Raw genomic sequence first — 16,694 nt, 5'->3', positions numbered from 1 at the left:
CCCGCCCGGCCCCGCCGAGCGCCGCCGCCGCCATGGCCAGGTGAGTCCCGCCCGGCCCCGGGCCCAGCGCGGCCCCGGGCCCGGCTCAGCCCCCTCGCGCTCCGCCCGCAGCTCCCCCGTGTCCCGCGTGGTGTACAACGGGAAGCGGAGCGGCGGCCCGCGCTCCCCCGGCGCCGGCAGCGAGATCTTCACGCCGGCCCACGAGGAGAACGTGCGCTTCATCTACGAGGGTGAGCGGGGCGGGGGCCGCTGGGCGGAGGGGGGCGCGGCCGAGGCGAGCCCTGTCCCTATCCCCTGTCCCTGTCCCCGCAGCCTGGCAGTGCGTGGAGCGCGACCTGCGCAGCCAGATGGGCTCCGAGCGCGGCCTGGTCGAGGAGTACGTGGAGAAGATGCCGAACCCCAGCCTGAAAGGTGCGGGGGCAGGGTGCACCACCCCGGCTGTGACGGCCCGGGGGCTGCGCGGGCTGGGCGGGGGCTACGTTGCCTCTGCCGCCAAAGTCTCTTCCTGTCTCCCCCTGCAGCGTTTAAACCCGTCGACCTGGGCGATCTGAAGAGAAGGAACACACAGGATGCAAAGAAGTCCTAAGGCGGGTCCTCCCTGTGGATCGGCTGCTCTCCTAAGGTCCTCAAGCAGATTTAAGTTGAAATTTTGTGTTGATTTCCTCCTCTGGTCTGTGCTCCCAAAAGCTCACGGGAGAGCCAGTCAGCTTTGGGGCTGGCTCTGAAGCTGCCTGAGGTCGAGGATGCTCAGCGGCTTACCAAGGCTGCCCAGAGCCTGTTGCAAAGGATTCCAGTCCCCCACTCATAGCTTTCTTTGGCCTCAAACTGTCCTTCCTCCCTTCACACTGAGCTCCCCGATCTCCCGTCCCCCTTCCGCCGCTGCCCCGGGCGCTGGGTGGGGCCGGGCTGAGCGGGTGGGCAGCGCCAGGTCTGTGCCCCAAGGCCCCGCAGCTGCTGGGGTGGGATGTGGGCAGAAGGGACAGTCGGGTCTTTCCCTGTGCCTCATCCAGCCTGCCTCTGCAGCTCAGGGCTGGGCAGGCTGCAGCCAGGCTGCTCCCAGCTCCACTGTGGCAGCAAGTTGCTGCCTGGGCTGCCGGAGCACGTGGGCCACATCCGAGGCTGGATTTTCCGTGTGCTCAGAGCAGGCCGAGATCCCCGTGGTGCTTGAGGGGGAGTTGTTCCCCTCCCTGCAGATGGAAAGAGGTGTGGTGTCCCGCCTCAGGTGCCTGAGAGGTGCTCAGAGGGGCCCGAGCCACCTGCAGCCCCCTGGCCTCGGTGCCTCGGCAGCCCCAGGGGAGGCAGCAGCCGTGGGGCTGCGCGGAGCGAGGCTCGGGGGCTCCTCGCCCCGGCAGCGCTGCGGTTTTGTACCAACACCATTTTCCAGATACACACCCTTGGAAGAGACCTGGCCTCACAGCTCGCCCTGGGGGCTGTGGGTTGTGGAACCGTGCTGGGGGGCCTTCCTTGGGCCCCTCGCTCCTGGCAGGGCTCGGGTGGTTCCTGCACCATCGCCTGAGCTGGGGAGAGCAACTGTGCCACCCTTGCCCACCTGAGCCACGGGGCCACTCCCTGGGGAGGTGGCAGCCCCTGCCTGTCCGTGCTCCAGGCCAGCAGGGATGGGGCTGCCGGGCCTGCCCAGCGCCAGCGGCTGCGGGAGGGCTGCGGGGACTGGGGGCTGCCAGTACCTTTCCTTTGTTGAGTCTTTAAGCTGTGCTGTTCCCTTTCCTTTCTATCTGTGGTCTGTCACTTGAGGAGTGTTGTAAATAAACGCTGGTGTCCTTTTGGGGCTGCCTCGATGTGGTGCTGCGGCCTGGCCCTGCTCCTTGTGCTGGGGATGGGGGGCAGAGAGCAGGAGCCGCCTCTGATCTGTGTTTATTTTCCACAAAGGGGCCCTGGCCTCGCACTTGCTGGGGCTGTTGATTTCCCCGTGGGCAGGTGCAGTGGGCACTGCGTGCTGGCAGCACAATGCCCTTGGGCTTGGGCAGCACTCCAGGCACCCAGCATCCCAGGAGCTGTTGCTGCACCCAGGATTTAAATGTTGAGACTATTAATACCCTTGTATCCTCTTCCCTCTCCTGCTTTAATGGCGTTTAAGCTATACTTAGCATTGCTAGAATTTCTGCTCGCGTGCATCTCGACACTTGCCATGACCCTGTTTACCTCCCATCACCAAAACATTCCCGGGGCGTGCTGCCTGATTCCAACACGGTGGGATGAGAACTCAGCCCCTGTTGCTGCTGGAGCTGCCCCAGGCACCGTGTACCTGCAGCCACAGACAGTGGGGTCGGGAGGTGGCAGCTGTCACTGTCACAGCCCCTCTCCACCTGTTCTGGTGATGTACCCCGTGTTTGGGGAGCCTGACAGGCCAGCAGAGCTGGCTTGAAGCCCTGCGTGTGTCCAGAGCCGTGTCCATGTGTCCCAAGGGGATGGGAAGGGGGACCCATCGCAGCTGAGTGTGGTGCCCACCCCTGGGCCAGGCAGGGTTCTGTCCATCTGCCACAGAGCCCAGCACTGCCCCGTGTCTGGGCACTCACCTGAGGCTGTCCCGGGGGCTGCAGTGGGGCCCCCAGGGGCACATGTGGGTCCTGCAGCCTCACCAGCCTCTGCCTTGTTTTCCTCTCAGCTCGGGCACAGTAAAACCAGAGGCGAAGCAGCCACTTGAGCTCTAATGAAATGTACAGAACTCATTCTGTAAACAGGAGATTTTTATAAAGACTGATACCAAAACACAGGGTGAGGGCAGTGACACAGTCGGGGGAGGTGGCGGGGGGTGCCCCTGCAAGGGGTGAGGCCGCAGGCCAGAGAAATCAAGCTGTTTACCTATAAAAATCGACCTCGGCAGGGTTTATTTCCCTGTGCCTCGGACACGGTGCTCTTCATTAGATTAAAGGGTGGGAGGAGGAGAGGAACGTGTTTGTCATTGAATTAGGCAGTGGGAAGAGGCCCGGCAGCAGGCAGAATCGACTTTGCAGACCAATTTGTGGTGCTCAATTCCCTTGATAAAGTGGGAGTTTTCCTGTGAGGCACCGTGCCCTGGGGTTCCTGGCTGTGCCGGGGCGGGGGGCACTGCCCGGGGTGCCCGGCTGTGCCAGGGGGGCGATGGCTGGGCTGGCAGTGCTTGGGCCACTGGCTCAGACGAGAGGAACTCCTCTGGCCCTGTTCCTTGTCCTGGGCTGAGCCCCACAGGCAGGGACTGGCACCGTGGCCATGTGGTCTCTGTGGTCTCTGCACTGAGGGTGGTGAGGCAGTGGCACGGGCTGCCTGGTGATGCCCCACCCCTGGAAACAGCACCAGGCTGGACAGGGCTCTGAGCAACCTGGTCTGGGGCAGGTGTTTGTGCTCACTGTGGGTGCTGGACCAGAGGACCTTTAAAGGTCCCTTTGCACTCAGACCGTCCTGTGAGTTTGGCCAGGCTGGTGGCAGTGCCTTTGTCCCACTGGGCACCGGGAACGGGCAGCTCCTGCTGGGCAGCCGAGGGCTGTGCCCACACGCGTGTGCATGTGTGTGTGTGTGCATGTTTGTGTGTGTGTACACACGTGTGTGTGTGCATGTGTGTTCATCTGTGCATGTGCGTGAGTGTGCGTGTGCTGTGTGTGTACATGTTTTGTGTGTGTGTACACACGTGTGTGTGTGCATGTGTGTACACCTATGCACGTGTGCACGCATGTGCGTGTGTGTGTATGTGCATGTGTGTGCATGTGTGAGCGTGCCCAGGCTGGGGTGGGGATGCCCCTGGGTGCTTGCAGTCAGCGAGGACATGGGTGACACCGCTGTTGGCACTGCCAGGCCATGGCAGGGAGGGGTTCTGTTCCAGCAGTGATGAGAGAGGACACTGCCACAGCCCTGTGGGAGCTGTGTCCTTGGGCTGGGACTGGCCCCACTCCCAGGGGGATCCCAGGGGGATCCCAGCTGCCTCCCAGCCCAGCTGTTATGAGGGGTCTGTGGATCCTGGGAAGCTGCTGGCCAGCTCACATGGCTCTGTGGGAGGTGGGGGGTGACCAGGGCACAGGGCTGCAGGCTCAGCCCTGGGCACAGGCAGTGCCCGGCTGTGGGGCACATCTGGCTGGTGCAGGTGCTGTTGGATGTGCCCTGGTGCAGGCAGACATCGGGTGCTTGCACGGGCTCCCAGCCATCAGCAGACACTGTCCCTGCTGGGGGCTGATGGGCACCAGGCACCGTGGGACATGGGGCTGTCCCTCAGCACCAGGGGATGCAGGATGTTGCCACAGGACACCCCATAGGCTGGGGGTCACTGGAGGGTCCTGTCACTGTGTAGCACACATGGAGTCACCCTTCCTGGGCAGGGTCTGGAGATCCCCCTGTCCCCAGTGCTGTGGGACAAGCCTGGTCCCGGCGGGGCATTGGGGGTCGACAGCAGGGTGTTGCCACAGCAACACTGGAGCAACAGGCGCAGGGCCCGGCACCGTGCCATGGCCATATTTACCTTCCCAGAAACTGCTTCGTGCTCCAGCAATTTGCCTCAATTAGGCTCGTTACCACGTCAGGAGGCCGCAGTGACGGCAGTGGCCATTGGGGCCAGTGGCTCCACGCGGCTGCTCTGGCCACTCTGGCACTGTGGCTCTGAGCGAGGTGGTCCCTGTCCCCCTCTCTATCCCTGTCCCCGTTCCTGCACCTGGGGGCCTGGGCAGACCCCAGCCCCCGTGTTCTGCTCACCTTGCCCGCCCCACCACAGCCCCTGTGTCCTCACGGCCCCACAGTGCTGCTGCTGAGCCCTCCAGCCCCACAGCCCAGACCCTCTGCCCCCATCCCTGCTGTGCACATTCCCACTGCCAGTGCTGCAGTGGCCCCTGGGCACTGGGTCCCGTTCAGCTGGGACAGACAGTGAGTTGTCGAGTAAACAGAGGAAAATTACTGTGTGCTGGGCCGGGTGCTGCTGCCGGAGCCAAGTGCTTCATGGCCGGGGCACAGCTGCCCTCCTCGTGCCCCGCCAGCCCCACTGACGCCTTGCCGTGGTCTGGGACCCCCGCAGACAGTGTGGCTCCTGCTGTTCCTGGTGCCGGCCGGCGTGGGTGGCACTGCTGTGGCCGTGGGGTGCGGGTGATGCTGGGACAGGGTGGGACTTAGCGAGAGGGTGGCTGCCCACCCAGAGCCGCTGGTTACGGTGTGGGGCTGGTGGGGGGCAGATCCAGCTCTCACCCACCACTCAGCACATCCCCTGCACCGGGCTGCGTGTGGGGCCTGGAACCACGGCGCACTTGGGGCCGGGTGTAGCAGTGTCATGGGTGATGGGCAGTGCCCATGCCCAGGGCCATGGGCAGCGGGGGTCACAGCGGGGCAGTTGTCCATCCCACTGGCACCCTCAGGCACGGTGACCCCAGCAAGGGAGCAGCACCTGCCTAATCCCCACACACCAGGCGATTGTGGTGCCCAAAGCTGTGGCATCCGGGCTTAGCGCTCATGTGCACGGCACAAGCCTCTTAGGGCACTGCTGTGCCCCCTCCCTGCCCCGGCCAGCCCGGCCCACTGGCACAGGGGTCCCTCAGCCCCACACCCCGCTGCTGCTCACGGCGCTGCCCGTGGCTGCTGCCCGGCCATGGGCTGGGCTGGCTCCCGGGAGAGCGGGGGTGCCGTGGGCAGAGCCAAATGATTTAATTAAGGGCTCCTGGCAGCGAGAGGACAGAGCCGATTAGCGGCCAGAGGAGAGCGTGTGCTGGGGGAGCTGCAGCCTCGGCCGGAGCACCGCAGTGGCTGCTGCTGCATGTCCACCCCGCTCCTCTGGGCAGGGCCATGGGGCAGGCAGTGGGGCTGGAGGGCAGGCAGCGGGGCTGGAGGGCAGGCAGCGGGGCTGGAGGGAAGGCAGCAGGGCAGGCACTGGGTCTGTCTTCTGGTGCAGCTCATCCCTGCCAGGTGGCCCAGCTCCCTGTCCATGGCTGTGGCCATCACCCGTGGGTGCCAGTGGGAGCAGAGTCCCAATGTGTCTGATGTCCCTGGAGCCCCCAGTCCCCACACCCCACAGAGAGGCACACACGGAGCTGGCCCTGCAGCCCGGCACGGGCCCACACCTATTTACAGACAGGACAGATAAATTACAGCACTGTGCACAGGGACTCAAAGGCGCACGAGGGCAGCACCACAGGACAAACTCCCACCCCCAGCCCCCCCAGCCCCACAGATCCCACCCCAGAGGTCGAGGTCCAGGTCCCACTCGCCTGCCCCACTGTGTCCATTGTCCACGCGCTCGGCGCAGCACCCTCACCGGGCCAGCGGGTCCCATCACCGGGCCAGCGGGTCCCATCACCGGGCCAGCGGGTCCCTCACCGGGCCGGCGGGTCCCCTCACCGGGCCAGCGGGTCCCGGTGCCTGCCGGCGCCCGGGGAGGACCGGGCACGGCACACCAGTGGCTCAGCACAACCCTCCCGTCCGGCCGTGGGCTCAGAAGTGGCTCTCGGCCGTGGTCTCGGGGAACTCGTAGCAGTGGTGCCGGTCTCCCAGGGCGAGGTGCTCGGCGGCACCGCGGCCGCTTCTGTCGGGGCGGTGGGAGCCGGGGTGGGGGGCCGGGCTGTGCCCCAGCCCGTTGGTGCAGCCGCTCACCAGCTGGTGCTTCTCGCAGGTGCTGCCGGCGCCGTTGCGGGCGCTGGGTGCGTGGCTGTAGGTGTGCCTGTACTCCTCAGCCAGGTCCCTCCCCAGCTTCCAGCGCTGCCATCGCTTCAACAGCTCTGCCTGCACCTGTGGGGAGATGCCATCAGCATAACCCAGCACCGCTGCTGCCCCTGCCCCCCTGTCCCACTCACCTCCTTGTTGACAAAGCAGTAGAGAATGGCCACCAGCATCCCCTGGGTGGAGGGAGGAGAGGTGTGAGGCACACAGCCAGACCCCAGTCTGGTCCCTACCGAGGCTGAGTCCCCACAGAAGGCTGGTCCTGCAAAGGCTGGGCTCACCTGGAAGGAGCTCAGGAAGAGGTCGAAGAAGAGCTTGACGTAGCGCAGCGTGCCCTGGGCGTGCTCATCCGTGACGAAGGCAAAGACCACCTCGTGGATGCCCAGCAGCGGGATCAGCGTCAGCGTGGACTTGGCCAGCCTGCGGGACAGGGGTCACGAGTGGACGCACACGCGTGTGCACCGCGGGCACAGAGGGTGGGCCGTGCCCAGCGCCCACCTGAACTTGTAGTCAGTGTAGCGCATCTGGTGTGCACGGAGCTTGGAGACAAGGATCTGGATGATGCGGATGAAGATGAAGAAGTTGATCTGCAATGGAATGGAGTGGGCCATGAGGGGCAGGGGCAAGGGCAGGCAGGACAGCTCTGTCCCCCTGCCCTGGGCAGCCTCTCTCACAGCTGTCTCAGGGCTTGCAAAAGAGATGCTGAGACACCAAGCGAGGGGCCGTGATGGGCTCACCAGGATGGCCAGGAACACGGGGAAGCGAAGGATCCACCAGAAGCCCATGTTGTTGTTAGTGGACCAGCACCTGCAGAGGGGAGGGATGGGGACTGCCAGGAAGCCCCTTGACCAGGTGGCTGCTGGAGTCTGGTGTGGCATCGGCAGCCCCTGCTGAGCAAGTGCCACGGGCAGGCACCCTGCCCTGTGCATGGGCAGTGGTGTGGAGCCTCTCCGGGGCCATCACAACATCCCCACAGTCCCACACACCCCCACTGTGCCCTGTGTCCCCTCAGCCACTGGCAGGGGCTGATACTCACTGGATGTTTTCGTAGAGGAACTTCACAACGACCCAGGGGATGATGAAGAGCACGGGTGCCCCTGAGGGGAGGTGGGCAGGTGGCAGGTGAGGCACGGCAGGGGACAGGGTCAGGGGGGCCAGGCCATGCAAACTCACCCCAACCAATGCACAGGTAGAGGGTGAAGTAGCTCCTCTCAGAGAAAACAGCCACCACCAGCAGATTGTGCAGGTAGATGCCCTCCACCAGCAGCCAGCAGTAGTTGGCCACGATGCCATACTGCATGAAAACTGTGGCTGCCCGGCAGCCTGCGGCTGCCTGTGGACAGAGGTCAGGGCTGCAGCACTGCCTGTGTGTGTGCCTGTGCCCCCAGCCCCACCAGTGCCAACAGTCCCCAGCCCCACCAGCACTGACCTCGTCACTCAGCCAGACTTGCACGCTGTAGCCGTCGATCTTGTCGCTGTAGTGGGTCTTGAGCAGGGCGTCAATGACCAGCACGGAGACACCCTTCAGGATGAAGGAGGCGAAGAGGTTCATGTGGATGTAGTTCCTCATGCAGTGCAGCTTGCTGTGGATGCAGGGTCTGCTGTCAGTGCCCGCACACAGCCCCTCAGTCTCCACCTGCCCACTCTGCGGGCAGCCCTGCCCGCGGCCCCACCTGAAGCCCAGCAGCAGGGCCAGGGCGAGCAGCAGCGCGCACAGGGACATGGAGTAGCCCACGGTGTACATCACCTTGAAGCTGCCATAGGTCCTGGCAAATTTTTCCTGGAAGAGGAGGGAGCAAGTAAAGGCAGGGGCAGGCAGGGGGGCAGGCAGGGACCCTTGCACCCCTGCTGCCCAGCTCTGCCCACCTGCGCATTTATCTCCTCGTCGTCCTGCTGGCACTGCGTGGCATCGCGCAGGGACTGTCCCTGCGGCCCCGTCACCCACTGCCCGTCCGGCCCGCAGGTCTTGAAGACGTGTCTGTGCTTCACTGTGAGGGCAGGGGGTGGTGGGGTGTGCTGGCCCCAGAGCCCCCACGGGCACCATGCACCAGCACAGGCAGGAGCACCCGCAGCAGCACATGCACACATGTGTGCACACCCCACACAGGAGCACAGGCCTGCCAGCTCTCACCTTTGTGGTACCAGGGCAGGAACCAGGGGCAGGGCACGCTGGCCGTGCTGTTGGGTGCAGTGTCAGGCCAACACGAGAACTTGTCAAAGGTGCGGTTACAGACCAGCTCTGCAAAAGAGCAGGAGATGGCAGCGCCTCGCCCTCACCCTCCCTGGGCATCAGGATCCCCCACTGGCCCCCTGCTCTGTCCCTGTCCTGCTTGGACCCTGTGCTGGCTCTTCTGCCCCATCCCCATCTCAGTGGGACCCCCCGCCAGCCCCTGTCCCCATCCCATCCCACCAGAGCCCTGCTGGACCCCCATGGGCACTGACCTGTGGGCTCAGGCAGGAGGCTCATGTTGTGCTGGCACTCCTCTCTGTAGGCAGTCCATTTCTCGAAGAGGTTATCCGTGATCTGGGCAGAGGGGCCCTGGGGGCACCAGGAAGTGTCACCTGTCACCCGCATCCTGCCCACAGGGGCTGCCCTGCTGTGACAGGCAGTGACCCCAGCTTTGGGACAGCCACAGGTGAGTGCAGGCTGACACTCTGTGCCGTGCCACACCGTGTCATGTGGATGGCAGGGCAGGCAGGAAAAGGCATCAGCTGCTGCAGTGCCCGCCACGGCGAGGGGGTGTGGTGGGCAGGGGTGGATCAGGGGCAGCCCGGGTTGGGCAGCGAGCTGGGCATGGGGCAGAGCACTGTTGTGTGGGACAGCCCATCCTCACCTGGCAGCAGAGCAGCAGCAGCGGGAGGGTGAGGAGATGTGGCTGGGACATCCCTCCTCTGGGCCACACGCATGGGGTGCAGTGCAGGGTGCCCGGGTTCCTACCAGCCCTCAGCAGCTTCTCCAGCCCGGCGGTGACGGCCTTGGCACGTGGGTGATCCTGTGTGAGACACCCGGTCACAGGGACTCTCAGAGCAGAGCTGGGGACGTGGGTCTGGGGGCCAGCGAGGTGGGAGGGGGCCACACCAGCACAGGGCTGGCCCAGTCACGGCCCCATTCACCTTTCCCAGTCCTCGCCTGACCCTGTCTGGCATTCACATTCAGCTGCTTGTTCCTGCATTTTCCCACCAAGTACCTGCTTTTTCCTCCCCAGGATGGCACTGGGACCGTGGCCATGTGGCCTCTCTGCTCATCAAGCCAACCCCAACCCCTGTGCAGCCAAAGCACAGCCATATGAAGGACATTACAACCTCTGAGCAGGGCAGACTCTCGTGCCCCATGGCAGCACTGCCCCCAGAGCCCCCGGGGTGACCCGGGCTGGTGCCACCCCACACTGGTGCTGGTGCCCAGCTGTACCTTCACTGCCCCAGGCTCCTGCAAGTGATGTGGGGCCTTGTCTGACACGGCGCCCAAGGGCTCTGCACAGACCCCGGCTCACGAGGTGCTGTAATTCCCTCCATCCCCCTAAGCCGGTTATGGGGCTCCGGAGCGTTATTTCGGCTCTTCCCACAAGGGGCCATTCTGGCAGCAGCCCCACGGCACGGCTTTGTGGGGTGAGGGCAGCCGAGCTGTGGGGGACGGGAGGGGCAGCAGTGCCGGTGCCACCGCAGACAATCCGGCATCGCCCCCGGCCCCTGCGCCCCCCCCCGGGCACCAGCCCGAGTGTTGCCCTCCCTGACCAGCCCCGCTCCCAGGGCTCGCCGCTCTGCCTGTGCCTATTTTTATCCCTGGGAAAGTCGTGTTTCCTCCACCAGGGCAGACCCACTCGCCATGTCGCAAGTGGTTGCTGGAGCAGCTCATTAATCAGCACATGGAGCTCCAGACACAGCTTGAGGAGCAGGACCTGCAATGGCCTTATTTAGCCAGTCCCAGGACAGAGGGAACTGTCTCCTGGGACAGTCCTCACTGGGTGGCCTCTGGGAACAGTGACCTTTGGTGGGTGCCTACTGGCCACCTGACCGTGTCCAGCATCCCTGTCCTTGTGTCATTTCCCTCAGCCCCACCCAGCAAACCTGTCCCCACACCAGCATCCTTGTCCTAGTCCTTCTCCCATCCCCACCCTAGGATCCCTGTCCCTTTCCCCCATGCCAGCATCCCTGTCCTCGTCCCACCCCCAGCCCCACAACATCAACCCCACCTACCCCATCCTGCCACTGCTCACATCCTGACCCCCTGGAAGGTGCTGGTGCCCCTCCCTGGCCGAGCATCCCTCCCTGCCCCGGCTGGGAACGCTTCTCCAGGCTCGTGGGTTACAGTGACTCGCTGCCAGCCCCTCTGCATGGCTGGGGAGCAGCTTTGGGGCAGAGGTGTCGCTATTTTTAGCTGCTGCAGTGGGATTTAGCTGCGGGGAGGCCTCTGCCCTGGACTCCCCCAGCTGGCAGCCGCTCCCCGGCCCCCGGCCCTGCCGTGGCCAAGCCGGGCAGACTGCACTGGGTGAGGGGTCCTGGCACGAGGGCCGGTCACGCTCCTTGCCACGGCACAGGGCTCCCCCCTCGCCCTGCCCAGGCCCTTTGCCCCAGCTCTTTGCTCTGTGCAGCCACGGCACTGCATTGGACCCCCACGCCCCATAAGGTGGGGCCCCCACAGCTCCTCTGCCCTCCAGGGAGCACAGACAGGGGCTCTTCCCAGCAGAGACGTGGGTGTGCTGTGCGGTGGGCAGTGCCAGGGAGGGAGCAGTGGCTCTGTGTGGTAGAACAGCAGGGTGTAGGGAGGCCAGGACCACTGGCAGCACCACCTGGGAGCTGGTACTGCCCAGCAGCAGCACCCACAGTGCTCGGAGCAGTGGCTCTGCCAACCACCAGTGCCAGAGGCTCCTCAGCCATGTCCTGGGTGCCAGAGGCAGCACCACAGGAGGGACATGGCCCCACATCACCCACCACTTTCCCTCACCCTGCTGTGCCCAACTGACTCTCAGTGCCACATTCCCTGCCCTGGCACCTTGTTCCCAGCCAGGGCCAGGCTTTGGGGAACTCCCCACTACACCAGGCCATGGGTGCTGGGTGGAGGGTGCCTGACCTGTGGGTGGGTGCCTCTGAAGCGCATGACAGTGTGTGTGCAAGGGACTTTCACCCCACACTGGTGCTGGACAATGTGACGTGTCCCCGTGTCACAGCTCTGTGGCTGCTGACCCCCGTGGAGCCTGGGCTGCAAACACCTGGCACAGCTCCACTGCCACAGCCGTGAAGGAGAGATCTCGTGCCCACGATGGCAGAGCAGGAACAAGGAGCCAACTCCGAGATGGCTGAGTGTAGGCAGGGAAGGGGCCGTGCTGGCAGCCCCAGCGCTGGGGGCCAGAGGGATCAAACACAGGCCTCATCATCTGCCCTCAGGGTAGGGGGAGTGGGGCTGTCAGTGGTGTCTGTGTTTGGGCACTGAGCCCTTCCCCAGCCAGTGGTGCCAAACTCTGCAGCTGCACGGGCAAAGCAAGGACCCCCTTCCCCTTTAACTGGTGTCCCTGTGACTCCTGGCTGACCAGTGACTCATGGTGGCCACCACTGGCCCTGGGATGCTCAGGAGGCAGGGGCCAGGGTGTGCAGCTTGGGCAGAGTACGGGGCGAGTCGAGGACCTGGGTGCACTGTGGCCATGGCATTGCACCAAGACAGGGAACAGATGGGAAAAGACTCGTGTTGGGATTTTGTTCCCCACTGGTGGATGCAAAGCCCCCATGCTGCCCTGCAGCAGCTCTGTACCACCATGGACCCCCACAGTCAGTTAAGTGCCCAGGTCTGCCTCTCTCCTCATCCCACCCTGGTCAGCTTCCCCTGGGATTTTTGCCCCTCAGCCCCTCCAGCGCTGCTGCCATCGCACGTGTGAGGGAATGAGCTCCACATCTGGGATCGCTGTGGTCTGTTGCCACACGGATCAGTGGTTCAGTGAGCCCCCACGGGACACTCACGGGCATTTGCAACATGACCCGAGAGCACCTTGGCACAGCCATGGCCCTGCACAAGCGCTGTGAAGCTGGTGCCCAAAGCCTGGTGCCCCCACAGGACTCTTGCCTCCCCAGTGGAATGGGCACCGGGCTCCTCACGAGCACAGCCCTGCACTGGCTCGGAGGCAGCAGGGGGAGGCCTGTTTGCCCTCTGGACACAGGGATTAGCCCCCCGTGCGCTAATGCAGCGCTTTCCACGGCTGGCTTGGCTTTGAGCTGGGAGCTACACGCCAGCACAGCAGGGGCTTCGGCACTTGGCAGGGGAGGGGACAGTGCCGGGCCAGAGCTGATGCAATGCCAGCACCAGCCTGGCCCTGCAGATGCTGCTCCACTTTCCACCCAAGACCATGGCAAGCGGGGCAAGGGTGGGGGGAGACAGCCAGGGCAGGGAGGCCCAGGAGGTCTGGCCTGCGCTGTCTCTACCCATGTCCCTGCCCCAAGCTGGGGGATGTCTCCCACTCCCCTGCTCCAGTCCTTCTCTGAGAACTGAGTACCAGGAACTTGGGCCACAGAGGAGCAGCTGAGCTGCCTGGAGCAGCCCTCGTGCTGCAAGACCATGGCTTGTTTGCACAGAGCTACGTGCTTGTGGAAGCCCTGAGCAGTGGCACATAGAGAGAGCCAACGTCACCAGGCACCAGCGATGTCGGATTCTGTGTCATCTTGGACCAAGAAAACCCAAACCAGCCCTGACAGTATTTTCGTCAACAGCAGTACAGGATGCAAACAGGAGAAATGCTTTTTGCATCACCTCCACGACCCCCCAGCTGCCTCCAGGCGTGGTCAGGGGCACCTGCACAGCTGCCCAGTACCAAAGAGGGACTGTGGTCTTCCGGCACACGAGGGCAGGGGCCAAATGACCCTGCTGCCCAGCTGGATCTGGCAAGGGGATGCTGAGCCACACAGCAGCTTGTCCCTGGCTCAGGGAAAGGGGTGGTTTTGTTCATCACGTTGCACGAAAGCCCATGAAACACAAAAGAAAAGCACGAGAGACAGTGTTACACGTGTGCTTAGCCTGTCACAGGGGAGGTGCAGGGCTGGGAAAAGCCTGGGAAAAGGTCAGTGCAGACAGGGAGATGCACACGCTCCTCTGCACTGGGAGCTCCACATCCGCCTTCCCAGACCAGCTCGTGGCATGAATGGACATTGTAGCCACTGTGAACCTCGGGACAACCTCCCAGCACCTCTCTGAAGAGAGAGCTCAAACCCTGTGCTGCTGAGGTGCAGATGCACAAGAGACATCGCAGACCGTCTGTGAAGAGGTCCCAGCAGAGTCCGTTCCTGTCCTGAGACACCTGCAGCCCTGGGCACAGTTGGCCACCAGCCCCAGTGAGCCAGGGATGTGGCAGGGGGCACCTATGCCCAGCCATCCGCTGATGCCTGCAGTGCACAGCCACGTGCCCCAGGCCCCGGGGGCCACGGGGGACGCAGGACAGAGCAGGATGCAGTGGAGGAGCACAGGAGGATGGAGCTGAGTTGCCATCCCATCTCCCCTGTGTCTGGCTTCCCCTGTCCCTGCCCCTGCCTGGCACAGCGAGGTGCACGGGGAGGCTGCGCTCGGTGGTTGGTCTCAGCCCTGTGCTGTGGATCAAGGCTTGCGGTCACATTTTTTCATTAACTATTTTTAATCCACATTTTGCCTATTCTCTGTTCAGCCTTTTCTCTTCTCCCCTCTCCAGGCAACAGAACATAAAAAAAATCCGCACCGCAGTGTGCGGAAAGAAGCGGGATTGGTGGGAAGCGCAGGAGCTGGCAGCCGGGGCGGCACTAACGCGCCGAGGAGGGGTCCTGCGGGCCCTAAATTTTCCTGCTGATGCACAGACAAAATCATAGGAGCAACCACTGAATTTGGCGTGGGTCAGGACACACGGGGCAGGCGCTGCATGGGGCGCTGCGGGGTGCGCAGCGAGGGCTGGGCAGAGCGGATGCTCCGTCCTCTGCCTGTCCGGCGTGAGGGGAGCCAGGCTGAGCCCGGCGGTCTCTGCTCCCCTCATCGCCCCGAGGGGAGTGCAGCGCCGGGCAGACGGGACCTGCAGCAGCTTTGGAGATGCACTTGCAACCAGGAGGACGGCAAGGTCACATACCCGACATGTCCTGGTTAAACAAAGCCATTTACCAACACCGTGTTGACACAGCAGAGCTCGGGACAGAGTCACAAAGGGCACTCACACCGGGCTCCTGCAAGCCCCGGAGAGCTGGGAAGGGTCAAAAGTGTCTCCTGCTTCTGCCCCTCGACGAGAGACCCACGGGCACTGTTGTGCCCACGGCGGTGAGACCCCGCGGGTCCCACCCCGGCGAGGGGCTGCTCTGGGAGGTACTCCCAGCGCGTCGGAGCCTGGCTGGTGTGATTGCCCGGGGGCTCACCACGGCCAGGGCAGCGCCCAGGGGTGCCGTGAGCCCGACAGCAGCGCCTCTGCACAGGGACGGCAGCGGCAGCGGCTCGGGCGGGGAGCGAGCCCAGCCCCGCTGCGACCCCCGGCCCAGGACACCCCTCACCGAGGGACTCATCACCCCCGGGGCCGGTGCCTACCACCGGGGCGGCGCTGGGAGCTGCTGCTCTGGTCTCCCGAGGCTCAATTCGTGGCCCCGGGGATGCGCCGCCGTCACCCGAGTCCACATCCACGCGACGGGGCGTGCGGCACCCCGAGCCTCGAGCCCGCAGGGATGGGGTCTCCCCGCCCTCCTCCCCCCTTCCCCGTACCTCTCGGGGCTGGGCTCGCGGCGGCTCCCGGACGCATCTCGGAGCCGGCGGGGACCGAAACCGGCGCGTTCGGCCGCTCCGGCGAAAACTTTTGCCGGAGCCGCGGCGGCGGCGGCTGTGGCGGCTCGGGGGGAGGGACCGGGGCGGGGGGAGGGACCGGGGGCGCGGAGTCGCGTCCCGCCGCCCCGCTCCTCCTGCTGGCACAAGGGGGGCGCAGCCCGGTGCCCCCGCATCACCGACGGCCGCTCCCGGGAGCTGCGGGGGAGCCACCGCTTGTCTCCGCCGCCGGTCCCGCGCCCAGCCCCGCTCCCGGGCACCGGCTGGGCTCGGCGGATACGGGCGGAGCGAGGGGGGCAGCTGGACCGTTCCGACCCTGGGGGAGCGGGCCGGGGATTCGTCCCTCGGGACGTTTCCCCAGTCCCAGCGCGTCCCCGGTCCTGCTGGTGGCCCCGGCGCGGGAGCGCGGGCTGCTCGGCCCCTCGGGGACCTGGACGGATCTCGACCGTGCCGCCTGGAGCCACCTCAACACCCGCGCTCCGGCCGGCGCCGGCGGTGACGGGTCGGTGTTTGCCGCCGCTGTCCCGCTGCAGGTAAACAGAGCCCAGACAGAGCAACGCCCCGGGACCTCCTGGCTGTGTCTGGAGAGGGGCCCGGGGGAGCCCCCGGCCCAGGGGTGCCAGCGGCCTACCCTGCCCCGGCCCCCCGGCACAAACACATTTACCTTGGGCCATGCAGGACGCGGTGGTCACACCGGCACAGGAACACGGAGTGCGTCCCCCCATAGCCCACCCAGCCCAACCCCGGCTCCCCGGAGTCCCCAGAGCTGCCTCTGCCTGGGTCCCGCTCTGTGAGGCTTCCACTGGCTGGAAGCCCCCGTTGGTGTGGGCAGAGCAGCCCGAGCCCATGCTGGATCCTGCAGGTGCTTTGACAGTGCCAGGGGGTCAGACCCATAAATGCCTCCCTGGAGGTGGCCCTGCCACTCATCCGGGCCAGGAGGGGACTGTGGTGGGAGGACCGGCAAAACCCATCTCTGCCCGGGGTCAGGGCAGAGAAGTGCCCTGGGGGAAGCCCTGCAGGCAGCTGCTGGGGCCCTGGCACAGGGCAGGGTGGGACCAGGGGGTGGTCAGTGCGGACACGACGGCCACAGGCTGCTGCCAGCCCTCCGCTCTCTGATGCTCAGAGATAAGCAGTGCCAGCGCTGCAGCTGTGGGCACCGTGCTTCGGGCTGTGTCTGGCACACACTGTCCTGCCAGTGTGGCTGCAGCACAGCTTGGCTGCCATGAGTAACGTGGGGACAGGGTACGCGCGTGCTGGGAGCACGGGGCGGGCGCAGCTGGTGGGACCACAGCCCAGCTGGAACATCCCCGGCCCCGGCTGGCAGGGGCCTGAGAAG

General features: G+C 65.1%; 2 protein-coding genes across 5 annotated transcripts; one reads left to right on the top strand and one right to left on the bottom strand.

The window, feature by feature from the left end:
- The first annotated feature begins 6 nt into the window (after positions 1-6).
- MCRIP1 (MAPK regulated corepressor interacting protein 1) lies at positions 7-1,796 on the top strand. Of its 2 annotated transcripts, none has more exons than XM_027705217.1 (4): positions 7-40; positions 112-230; positions 313-411; positions 522-1,796. In XM_027705217.1, exons 1-4 carry the CDS (start codon positions 33-35, stop codon positions 584-586), a joined length of 291 nt encoding a protein of 96 aa, XP_027561018.1. In that variant the 5' UTR covers positions 7-32; the 3' UTR covers positions 587-1,796. The 2 variants fall into 2 exon arrangements, with proteins under 2 accessions (XP_027561018.1, XP_027561019.1); XM_027705218.1 differs by having other exon boundaries at positions 499-1,796.
- A 4,198-nt stretch (positions 1,797-5,994) lies between these two features.
- Positions 5,995-15,420, bottom strand: GCGR (glucagon receptor). Of its 3 annotated transcripts, XM_027705221.1 has the most exons (15): positions 15,302-15,420; positions 9,453-9,611; positions 9,061-9,157; positions 8,750-8,857; positions 8,485-8,606; positions 8,292-8,398; positions 8,048-8,201; positions 7,792-7,951; positions 7,655-7,715; positions 7,356-7,425; positions 7,117-7,205; positions 6,900-7,038; positions 6,753-6,794; positions 6,317-6,687; positions 5,995-6,233 (listed from the first exon to the last, which is right to left on the bottom strand). In XM_027705221.1, the coding sequence occupies exons 2-14, from the start codon at positions 9,501-9,503 to the stop codon at positions 6,394-6,396; spliced, it is 1,494 nt and encodes a 497-aa protein (XP_027561022.1). In that variant the 5' UTR covers positions 9,504-9,611; positions 15,302-15,420; the 3' UTR covers positions 5,995-6,233; positions 6,317-6,393. The 3 variants fall into 3 exon arrangements, with proteins under 3 accessions (XP_027561022.1, XP_027561020.1, XP_027561021.1); XM_027705219.1 differs by lacking the exon at positions 15,302-15,420 and having other exon boundaries at positions 9,061-9,215; positions 9,453-9,558; XM_027705220.1 differs by lacking the exon at positions 15,302-15,420 and having other exon boundaries at positions 9,061-9,212; positions 9,453-9,550.
- Between the last annotated feature and the right edge of the window lie 1,274 nt (positions 15,421-16,694).

Source organism: Neopelma chrysocephalum, unplaced genomic scaffold, assembly GCF_003984885.1.
Source record: "Neopelma chrysocephalum unplaced genomic scaffold, ASM398488v2 Primary Assembly neopelma1_321, whole genome shotgun sequence".
NCBI classification, from domain to species: domain Eukaryota; kingdom Metazoa; phylum Chordata; class Aves; order Passeriformes; family Pipridae; genus Neopelma; species Neopelma chrysocephalum.
This window is presented reverse-complemented; position numbering and strand designations above follow the sequence as displayed.